Here is an 11998-nt window from a genome sequence, read left to right as displayed (position 1 = left end):
TTCTCCCCGTGTCTGCGTGGGTTTCCTCCGGGTGCTCCGGTTTCCTCCCACCATCCAAAGATGTGCAGGGTCAGGTGAATTGGCCATACTAAATTGCCCATAGTGTTAGGTAAGGGGTAAATGTAGGGGTATGGGTGGGTTTCGCTTCGGCGGGTCGGTGTGGACTTGTTGGGCCGAAGGGCCTGTTTCCACACTGTAATCTAATCTAATCTAATCTATTGCTCTGCCCTCATCAATCTTCTTTGTTACTTCTTTGTTACTAATATTTAATAAATTAAAGATTAAGTTCAGTCTAATGCAGACAATTAGAAAACGAATTAATCTTTGGATGAAAAATGTGAGGATAAATATAAAAGGTATAATTCTCAAGGCAGTGCTAGAATAGAGGAAAAGGGGATATATGTACACAATCACAGAAGGTGGCAGGGGAGGCTGCGAGTGAAATTTAGGCCTTGAGTTTTATAAATAGAAACAGTGTAGAAAAGCAAAGAAGTTATGATGAATCTGGATAAAATTGGATAAATAAATAGTGTCCTGTTCTCAGGAACACATTTTAGGAAGGAGGTGACAGCATTCAAGAGCATGCAGAATAGGTTCACAATGGCTCTAGGGATAAGGAAATCAATTATATACATAGATTGGAAAATTTGAGGTCTTCTCTTTTAAGAGAAGGTAGAGAGAATATTTGATAAGGATATTCTCCTTATGGAGCCGATATGGAGAAACTGCTCTGCAAGGTGGAGGGATAATTGGCCATTCAGCCCATCAAGTGTGCCTTAGCATTCAATGAAGTCATAGTTGATCTGAAAGTCCTTAGGCTCACTTTCCTGTATTTTTCCCATAACTGTTGAATCCCTTGCTGATTAAAAATCTGTCTTTCACTGCTTTGGATACAATTAACAGATAGCCTCAACAGCCCTCTGCAGTAAGGAATTGCACAAATTCACTCCTCTCCAAAAAGAAATTCCTGCTTATTTCTGCCTTTGAATGGAAACTTTATTCTGAGATTATGCCCTCTAGGCCTAGACTCCCTTCAGTTGGTAGCATGATTCAGCATAGGAAAACCACAGAGGAGGGTGGAAGAGTGGCTCAGTGGTTAGCAATGCTGCCTCACAGCTTCAGGGATCTGGACTCAATTCCTCCCTCGAGTGACTGTGTGTGTGGAGTTTGGACATTCTCCCTATGACTGCATTGGTTTCCTCCGGGTGCTCTAGTTTCCTCCCACAGACCAAAGATGTGCAGGTTAGGTGGATTGGCCATGCTAAATTGCCCATAGTGTCCAGGGATGTGCAGACTAGGTTGGTTAGCCATGGGAAATGCAGGGTTACAGGGATGGGGTGAGTCCAGGTGGGACCATTTCAGAGGGTTGGTGTGAACTCAATGGGCTGAATGGCCTGCTTCCATACTGTGAGAATTCTATGAATACTGATGTAAGATGATTAGCCAAAAAAGGCAATAGAGACATTAGGAATTTTTTTTTAAGCAGGAAGTAGTTTGGATCTGAAGTGTGTGACTTTAAAATGGTGACTAAATTATGACTGCTCACCTGATCCAATTATCTCTCACTTTTCAATTCCACCTCACCTGAACACTCCACATAATTTTGACAATTTAATTTCTACAGTTGTGATACCATTTGCGTAGCTTTTCAAAAGTATAAAATCAATTTATGAAAGAGCTCCCAAATTGATGCATGTATCAGGCTGCTTTATAATCACGCACTATTCTCTTCTGGTTGAGGTACATGTTTAGAAAATAACTACATGCATTGTTTGTTCTATACACTCAACCAGACACAATCCCCATTCATGAAAATTGTAATAATGTAAGTGATACCCAGTTTTTAAAAAATTATTGGTAACTGCAAAAATATTAAATTACACCATCTGTTCATCCATTGAATCATTTATCTGTACACCCCAATTGAAGAAGAATGCAAAAGCTTTTGAGAGATTACAGAATACATTTATGAGAACAGTTTCAGCCACGAAGGATTTCAGTTATTACAAAGATAGTTTGGAGAAGCCAGTGTAGTTCTCCTTAGAGAATGTTGGGAGGAGTCTTGATTGAAGTATTCAAATATATGAAAGATCTAGCTGTAGCAGATAGAGGGAAACTATTATCTGTGGCATAAGTGTCAAGTTCCAACTGTCATAGATTTAGGACACTGGCAAAGAAACCAGAAGTAATAGAAATAAAGGTGACCCATCATACGGTCAGGACCTGGAATACATTGTCTGTAAGGGTAATGAGGCAAATTCAATACTGATTTTCATATGGAATTTGGAAAGCACCTAAAGAAGTTTTAAAAAGTAAAGGGTTCTGGGGCAAAGGCAGAGGTGTGAGACAGGCTGAATTATTCTTGTTGAGGACTGATGTGAACTTGATCGGCCAAATACTTTCTTTCTATAGATAGATTCTATGATTCCATGAGGCTACTCCTGAGTACATTCTTCTTGGAACTAAAATCATTTTATTTGGCCTGATATTATATTTGGTTTTATAATGTACCAGTGAAGTATATTTTGCTACATTAAAGACACTTTGTAAACGTCAGTTGTCATTGTATTAGTCCATTCATTGTGCACGTCAGCAAAATTGAAAAAATTGAGGTAGAACATTGGTTGCTAAGATGAATTTATCCAAAGTTAAACAATAATAATGTAAGCTGTGTTTTCCTGTCATTTGAGAATGACTTAATTTAACCACAGCAATGAGGAAACAAGTCACCACTCAGCATTACAAATCAAATGTGATAATTTCACGCTGCAGTTCTAAATGTAAACTATTTCTAAGATGGATCTCACCTGTTCTTCTGTCATGGTTTTCATCATGGCTGCACTTTTGCCCATTTTCTTCCTGATCAGTGCTTGCTCTTTTTCATATTCGGTCATGAAAATTGTTGGTGCTACTTCTGCAACTTTGGGCTCTTGAACATACTCTGTTACTAATTCTACTCGCTCAGTTATCTCCTCATGTTCCGTCATGTAAAGCTCATAATCAGCTAAAAGTAAATTGCATAAGAATTAGAACAACATGGAAGTTATAAAAGCTCAAGCCATCAAATGGCAAATTAATACAGAGGTAAAAATGGTATGTTAATTATTTTCACAGTCGGAGGAATACAAACATTAAATACAAACTGAAGAAGCCAGAAAACTGAGTAGGTCTGGCAACATCTGTGGAGAAACAGGAATAACCTTTGAGCCCAATACGACTTCTTCAGAATATTCTGATGAAGAGTCATTTCAGACTCAAAATATTAACTCTGTTTCTCCTTCCAGATGGTGCCAGACCTGCTGATTTTCTTCAGCATTCTTTTATTTAATATTTCCAACATCCGCAGTATTTTGCTTTTATTTGGGACATAAACAGGGGGTGCCCTGAAATCAGTATCAATATTGTCTGGCATGCTAGCAAATGTGGATAAGGGGTTTCCCCTGGCTGTTGAATCTGAAACCAGGGGACATAATCTCAGGGTAAGAGGTAAGTAATTTAATACTGAGATGAGGAGGAAGTTCTTCATTCAGAGTATGCGGAATGTTTGGAATTCTCTACCTCAAACGGCAATGGAAGCTCAGGCATTGAGCATTTCAAGTTGGGAATCAATGGATTTCTGGAGACTGATGACATCATGGAATATGGAGATTGAACAGGAGAGTTGCTTTGAGGTGGGTGAACAACCAGGATGAATTGAATTGACAAGCAGGCTAGATAGGCCAAATAACCTAGCCCTATTCCTATGACTTGGAAGGAAGAGGAGTCCAAAACTGTTTTCCTCTCTCCAGAGGACAACACTCACCCTCCCACCACTGGTGCTCCACCAGAACCCGAGCTATTTTGTGTCAACAAGCCAGCCAGCACAACTGTGATGGTGCTGCCTGCAGCTGGGCAAGTTGCTCAAGGTCATCCTTCATGACTAGGCGTAATTTCCGACATTGAATTTCAGCAGCAGAGGGTAACACTGCACAGGAGCACCAAGAGAGGCAAAGACTCAAGAAGAAAATCTTGAAAGGAATGTACACGAGTAATTAGTTGACCTCTACAAACAAATGGAATAATGTGAATTATAAATTTTGTCTGAAATATTTATTTTTTGATGGTTTTTATTTCTACATTGCAGCCAGGTGGATGCTGTCATAGTTACAGAGTGAAGAGAAAATGTAGACGGTTGGTGGATGGGGAATTGGGGTCACATTTATTGATATTGCACTCTGATGGCTTCTGCCTGGTCTGTCCATTAACAAAGCAGATTCTGAGGTTGACTCCTTTGTTCCTCCTGAACTGCAAGTCATATAGTTAATGAAAAGGAGTTGTCCTCTCATGATGGCAATAATGTGCAGCATGCAATGGATCATGACGATTCTTGACACTCACTCAGTCTGTTATGGTAGGGTTCTTCCATACTGGCTCAGGTAGCATAGTAATATGGACGTGTGTAGCACACATGTAAGTGGGTAGCACACCTGTGATTTCAGCCATGTGGTCAGTTATGGCCCTTGTGGTCTAGTAGTCACCCTTTGTTGGTGTCAATGCAGCTGGCATAGCAACCAAAATGGAAATAAGTTATAAGGATGACTACCATGGTAATGGGCTCCGACCTGCATGATTTTCTGCTAATGCTGAAGGCGAAGGATTTAAAATCTTTCATTTGCAGTTTAGAGCAAAGTCAACGTAAGATGCACACAAAGTATTTGTGTCTTAGCTGGAGTGTTGAGCTGTCTAACTTTCAGAAAGAATTCACTGAAGGTTTTGTTTATGCCTGTGGTGAAAGGGTTAAAATTATGTCCCAATACATGTGTGAATCTAACCGGAATGGAGGTGTTGCTTAGTCCCGTGAACGGTATCTAGTACAACTCATCCTAAAAATATTCAATCATGTCTAGAGTGTGTGGACAAGGAAGTGACTCAGAAGATAAGCCTTGCAGATAATCAGCACATACATGATGGGATGCACGTCTTCCTTTTGTGCTGTAAAACTTTATGAATCTATGTACCCAGGAAATTACAAACATAACAGGTATATTTGTTCAATATTAAAGCTAATTTAATTAAACTAAATGATTTTGTTATGACCTAAGTAATGTTTTAATCTCAAGAATAATTTGATCACCATAATTAAATAGCACCACAGTGAAGCAGATTTAGTTATTGTCAAAAATTAGGTTCTTTTCATGATTATCTTTATGGTTACAAACCTTCCTCCAACAGCTGAGTTGATGCAGAAATTTCGCCATGTTTATTCCGAACAACAATGGAATATTCGCCTGCATCATCGGCAAAAGTCATGGAAATCTCAAGTTTGCATTCTCCCATTTCCCTGTTGTAACTTACTTTGTACCTAGAAGGAGGATAAAATACTTTAACAATAAGCCTCAAGAATCAGGAAAAAGAAAAATCTTGATCAATATCTGTCCATTAATAAGATAGATTTCTGGCTTGATTCCTTTGTTCCTCCTGTGCTGCATGTCATACAGTTAATGAAACAGAGATTATGATGATGATAGAGTGCACCATACAATGGATCATGTTGATTCTTGGCACTCACTCAGTCTATTATGGTAGGGTTCTTCCATATTGGCCTAATACAGTATCCTTCCATACAGAACACAATGCTGTATCACAGATTATACCCAGCCCATTTAATTGCTAGCTTCAAAGAAGAGTCGTGTTGGACTTGAAACATCTTTCTCTCACCACAGTTGCTGCCTGACCCATTGAATTCCTCTAGCACTTTCTGAATTATTTCAGATCTCCAGCATCTGTAGTGCATTGCTTTCATTGAGTCACCTGGTTCTGCATTAATCATCCACTGACATTATATTTCATTGCCCCATCCCTTAAATTTGCCAATTTTAAGCATAATCAGAGAACTGGGTGACAATATTGCAGCTCTAACTCCAAGTTGCATTTCTCCAACTACAGATGGTCACTCTGTGTTTGAACAGTTAACTTTAAATATAAAAGTAAACATTTAGTTGCATTTAGAGACAATCAGCTCAAGGAATACTGGGGATGCTGGCAATAGCCACATCCTACAGAGGAATTTTATTAAAAATCCTTTTTATTTTGACTCCATTAATATTGCAATGAATAGTGAAAAATTACTTTATTTGGCACTCCATGGGTTTAAATTGAATGACCATGAAGATTCAAATGCCATTTAAACAGAATATTATACCTGTATCCAGTTGTTAATGGAATTCCAGCTTTTTTCCAGTAGACATGTGGTATAGGGGTACCTCCAACCTGACAATCAAAAATGACACTTCCACCTTCAATGAGCTTCTGTACTATTGGTTTTCTAATAAAGAATGGAGCGACTCCGGCACCTTCTTCTACTGACTCAGGTGTAATACTGGTTCCTGATAGAGTTTCAACTTTCATTTCAACTCTGAGAATAAACAAATAACGAATTTGGATCGTGATTTGGTGGACCATAATGAATGACTTGGTTACTAGCATGTGTTTACATATATCTTCATACTGTTCATTAATTTCAGTTAAATGCACAGAGCAGCAGGTCCAAAAACATGAAGAAAGTATCAGAAACAAAAAAAAATCAATAAGTAAGATTAATCCTTTTTGACAGTGATATCTAAAGATGGTAAGTACCGTTTCCTTTCAGAGACAGCTGACTCTGATACTGCAAAGGTTTCTTCTCTGCCCTCAATCTCTTCTGACACTGCAAAAGTACAAACAATAGGACATTTCAATTATGGCTTGGACAAAATGGTGTTTGTCAAATTTCAATCACTTTTATTATTGCTACCAAAATGCATACCTTGAACAAGAAGATAACATGAACTGCTAGCAGTACCAGCATCATTGGTGGCAGTACATGTGAAGCGACCACTGTCCTCTGCAAAGGCTTCCCTAATTGTTATGCTAGCGATACCTTTTTCAAAGGTTATGTGAAAATCAATGGAACTTTCAATGTGATAATCTTCCCTGAACCACATCACGATTGGGGCAGGGTGTCCTGTGATTTCACATGACAGGGTTACAGATTCACCTTCAATGACTGTCATGTTTTTCAAGCCCTGCAAAAATGTGATACAATTAATCATTGTTAAAAAGACAAATATAAAGAATAAAACATGCAAACTGGACCACTTAACACACACTGTAGTGTGAATTAATTACTTACAGAAACAAAACTTGGGGCAGTAAGAGGAACTGCTGCTGGAACTGGTAGAGGGGCAGGTTCTATGAACTGAAAAGCAGAAAATAAATGAGAGAGTAAGAAAAGAAATTCCATTTTACAATCTGTATTTACAAATTTATGAGAACCTGCTTTTGTTTATGTCATTCAATCTCTCCTGGATTACCCCATCCATTACTGATTCTACTATTTTGTCCTTCCTCTCACTCCTTTCCCTTATCTCTATAATTAATCAATATCTTACATTTCTAATTTTTTTCGTTATGTCTGAAAGTTATCAATCTGAAACATTAGTTCTGCTTCTCACCCTACAGAGACTGCCTGATCAGCTGTGTATTTACACCATTTTATGCTGATATCTCATATTTCCGGCATCCGCAGCATTTTGCTTTTTCGTTACATTTTGGAGAACATCACACATTAATTAGGAAGGTCAGAAATATCATCCTGCAGAGGACTCATGTTGTTAGTCTTTTTTTGATTATAATAGCGAGAACAGAGTTAATATGTGATAAAGGTTTTTGGATGGGGGGGGGCAAGATGTAAATGTTGTTAGCTGTGTTCTTGGTCAGGAACAAAACTTTTTGCATGAATTGTTGTTGTTAATTTGTAGGGAACACACAAAGTTAGCATATTTAGGATACACTACTGGGTAATTAACAAACCTGTTCATCTTCTGCTTCATATTCTTCCTCATGTTCAACATCAAAATCAGCTTCAAGTGAGCCTGAAATACTTAAACCTAGACGTTTGTGCATCTCAGTATCAAAACGTGTCTCATACACATCAGTTCTTTCTCTAAATCGAGGTTGGAGAGAGACACTCTCCTCTGTCACAACTTTGGCCTCTTTTAACACAGGACGTTTCACTGGCTTGGTAACCTTCACAGCAGAAGATGCAGCCAACTCTTTTTCCAGATTAACAATGGCAGTTCCTGCTATAGAAACCTAACCAAGCCAAGAAGAATAAAGTTACATGATTTAGAAATTGTTTGAAGTTTTTTTTTAAATTAATGGTCACACAATGGGATGGTATGGATTATTAGGTTAGCTAAATTAGATGGTCTTTTTAGAAAATGTTGTGAGAGATGAATAGGATCAATAGAATGATCAATACGGATACAAGAAACTTGTGGTTTAGAAAACATTGAGGTAGTAATATGAGGTACTCCAGCTTGCTACCAATAAGAAATGTTAGATGCCAGGAACTTGAGTTAATGCTTTGTAACTGTTAAAAATTAATCTATTAGTATAAATTATGGAGATAAAAATACAACTATGGAAATATAAAAATAACAAAGATAGCAAAAACACAATATAATGGCCCAGGAGTTGCTGTGTCTTATACATTGCATATTTTTCCTCACCCCCTCAGCGCAAATAGTATTGTGTTCTCCATATTATCGAAATTATGAAGTAATAACATTGGGCAATGTCAATGTGACATCTTGGAGCTTAGTATGAATCTCAAGAACAGGCTATTTCCTCAACCAATGCAAGAAAGAAACAATGTTAATGGTGGAAAAGGAACTAGATGACATCACCACAAACCCCAGGAACCCCATCCAGGAGAAAGATATAAATAGAAAACAGGAGACAACAGCTTCGCTTCACTTGGAAGTCGCCACTGATGATGTTACCTAGCCAGGTAATGAAACGTCTGGATATCAAACCTACAGCTCAACGAGCAAACCTACATCCTAAGGAAATAGATTGCATTGGAGTGAAATTAGATACAGAAAGAAAATCAAAAATGAATTAAATCAAAATAAAAAGGGAAAGGCAAAATAAGAATATCTTAAAATGCAAACTTTTAAATTTTAAAACCTCCAGAAGCAATACCTGGAGAAATAAGATTCTGAAGTTTCAATTGTTCCCTATCTGGCCTGGAAAGGTTGAGTGGCAATACAGAAAATTAAATGATGACATGCAAAATGGTCTATTGTTAAGTGTCAGCATTAATGTGCTGCAGACAACTTAATGCATTTTAATCATACAATAGTAGCAATTTCTTGAAACTGGTGGAGAATTTAATGAGTAGGTCCCATTTTCACAAGGTCCATGACAAAGCAATGCAAATTGTTCAACAATTTCAGTGATTCAAATTCAAAATTAATCTTCCTCATCACTAATAACATGCTTAACTAATAACTGTGCATGCAGTAAAATTGCCAGTATTTTCCAAACAAATTCTGGGCCAGTATATTTAAAAAAAATTCTATTCATTCATCCATTAAAAATAATGATTATGCTGTACGGCAGGGAAACTACTACTTCTAATGTGAACTGTTAAGGATTTTCAAGAATAGCTTTAAGTATGATATCTGCCATCATAGTAAAATTAGACTGTGGTGTCTGTAACTGATTTCTAAAATATTTCAAATGACTGGTTCATAGAAATGTTTTCTTGATATTTAGTAAAGCGCTTTCTATAATGTAAATGACAAGAATCTATGATTTCTGTTTTGGTAATATGCTTTAAGATGACAAATAATTTAGGTAATCCAGCTTCAAAACTAAAAGATTTACAACTGTCAAATGAGGTCAAAGTCCAAGTGCAAGAAACACATCCTGGATCCAAAATCTGCCTGCAACATCTATACCATAACATTTGCTTGGACTTTAATAACTATCCAAGTAATAGGCTGCTTAAATAAATATATTTATATATAAGGAATTTAATATCTGGTTTGTGATGGTCTGGAAAATTGTGTCAAGCCAAACTTGCTCCACACTGACATTTGGCGGCCAACAAAAATGAGATTTTCAAATAAAAATGTACAATTACTTTCTGCGGAGCTTGGCCAAGAACGATCGTTTTCGGGCGGCACGGTGGCACAGTGGTTAGCACTGCTGCCTTACAGTGCAAGAGACTCGGGTTCAATTCCCACCTCAGGCAACTATCTGTGCAGAGTTTGCACATTTCTCCCTGCGTCTGCGTGGGTTTCCTCCGGGTTCTCCGGTTTCCTCCCACAATCCAAAAATGTACAGGTTAGGTGAATTGGCCACGTAAAATTGCCCATAGTGTTAGGTGAAGGGGTAAATGTAGGGGAATGGGTCTGGGTGGGTTGCTCTTCGGAGGGTCGGTGTGGACTTGTTGGGCCGAAGGGCCTGTTTCCACACTGTAAGTATTCTAATCTAATCTAATCTAATTCTGTCTCCACCATATATGCAATCATGGCCCCTCCTTTGTTGCCACACTAACTAGCCCTCTTTCCCACCAACCTCCCTCCACCACATTATACAATATTTTAAAATAAGCTATCCATGGAGATAAGCCAAGAATTGCCTAAATGACCTTACTAATTTTTAAGATTTAGTCTGGGCCTCAATGCTGAAGTTGAATCTGATAAAGTTTCAATCTAAGGGACTCTAACGTGTGTGTCAATGTCAATGTCAATCACCAATGTCATTTGTACTTAATTATACGACTGTCTCAAACAGAATACATCTCCCGGCCTTTGTTTATCTGGTGAGAATTATGAGCAGTGTTCAAGAGTATTTCCCCTGAATTGATTAGACTAAAGATTAAACAAAATGTATGGATTTTCTTTCCCAATTTAGGCACCTCACTTTATAGTCCTGTCTGTATATGATTAATGTTTTTTTAAATTTGCCTGCCATGCACAATTTGCACCCTTACCTCTTGGGTTGTTTCTGGCTTGGCTACAGTTATTTTTGAAACAGTGAAGTGAGGAATTGTACTGGCAACTTTGTGGTCCAGACGGATGGCAGATTCAGCTGCTCTTTCAATCTATAGTAATTAACAAAATCTTTATTATTATGTTTAATTCAGCATGTACTGATTAAAACATAGTTCTGGTAAGATGGTCTTCATAGTTACTATGAATAACAGAATCTTTGTTAGTCTTAACTTTGTTGTTTTATACATTAAATGATGTCTAACCTGTGAAATGTGTTTTTCATCTTGCTCGCCATAGGAAATGCGTGTTTCAGTTGGCACAATAACTGTCCCTTTTCTGACAGTTGTGGTGACAACATGTTGTTCAGCTGGAACTGTTCGCTTTTCAGCAGAAAACTCAATGGTACTTTGAGATACACCCCGCTGTGCATATTCATACTCCATTGATGCCTCTTCTGAATGCACTCCTTCAGCATACAGAGGATGTCTAGTACGTGCTTGATCCACAGCAGCCAACACCGTAGCCACAGCTTCAGCCTTTTTGCCAACTTCAATCTGCAGACAACAAGGGCTAAGTCTGCCAGAGCACTCATAGTCTAATCTTAAATTTCACAAGATTAACTATGACCTTCAAAAGCAATACCACATTAGGGCTTGATTGATGCATCACTTCAAGGTCTGAGAATTTAATATTGTTTACAACTTTCTGGAAGTTCATCTTCTTTTACAGACACAATTACTTTTAAAGGTTGAGTATTTGTCAATCACCAAAACACTAGCTAAGGAATTTTAAAACTAGGAACCTTTTGGTTTCCATCCCTAACTGTAAGTGAGTAAAGCTTTATTATGAAATAAATTGGTATTGCTTTTGACAGCAAAGATGCACACTACACATTAAGGCATTTATAATCAATACAAATTTTAAGCAAATCATCTAAAATTACATGACATATACATGCAATTTCACAAAAGACTTGTGATGAAACTAAAATATGTCAAAATGAGAGTGTAGGGAGGTAACTAAGGGACAAGTGAGAAGTGACAAACCTGAGGAAAGGAAGTACAAAGGAACACTACTGAAACTCAGTGATACCACAACAGGGGAGAAGTGGCAAAATTAGGGTGTATATAAAGATGTTTAATTGTTAAATGACAATTTATTATGAGAGCAAAAGGTTATATGTTTGCAGC

General features: G+C 37.7%; 1 protein-coding gene across 1 annotated transcript in view; it reads right to left on the bottom strand.

Moving 5' to 3' along the window:
- The window catches only part of ttn.1 (titin, tandem duplicate 1), a 336276-nt gene that overhangs the window by 309938 nt on the left and 14340 nt on the right, over positions 1–11998 (bottom strand). Inside the window, exons 9-17 of the mRNA XM_043694489.1 lie at positions 11072–11362; positions 10808–10918; positions 7831–8112; positions 7151–7216; positions 6785–7043; positions 6616–6685; positions 6182–6394; positions 5199–5341; positions 2808–3004 (exon numbers count right to left, since the gene is read on the bottom strand). Coding sequence (XP_043550424.1) covers positions 2808–3004; positions 5199–5341; positions 6182–6394; positions 6616–6685; positions 6785–7043; positions 7151–7216; positions 7831–8112; positions 10808–10918; positions 11072–11362 — 1632 coding nt within the window. The remainder of the gene's footprint in view (positions 1–2807; positions 3005–5198; positions 5342–6181; positions 6395–6615; positions 6686–6784; positions 7044–7150; positions 7217–7830; positions 8113–10807; positions 10919–11071; positions 11363–11998) is intronic.

Source organism: Chiloscyllium plagiosum, chromosome 7 (genome assembly GCF_004010195.1).
Source record: "Chiloscyllium plagiosum isolate BGI_BamShark_2017 chromosome 7, ASM401019v2, whole genome shotgun sequence".
In the NCBI taxonomy this organism is placed as follows: domain Eukaryota; kingdom Metazoa; phylum Chordata; class Chondrichthyes; order Orectolobiformes; family Hemiscylliidae; genus Chiloscyllium; species Chiloscyllium plagiosum.
The sequence above is the reverse complement of the archived record's forward strand: the minus strand, read 5'-3'. Positions and strand labels throughout refer to the sequence as shown.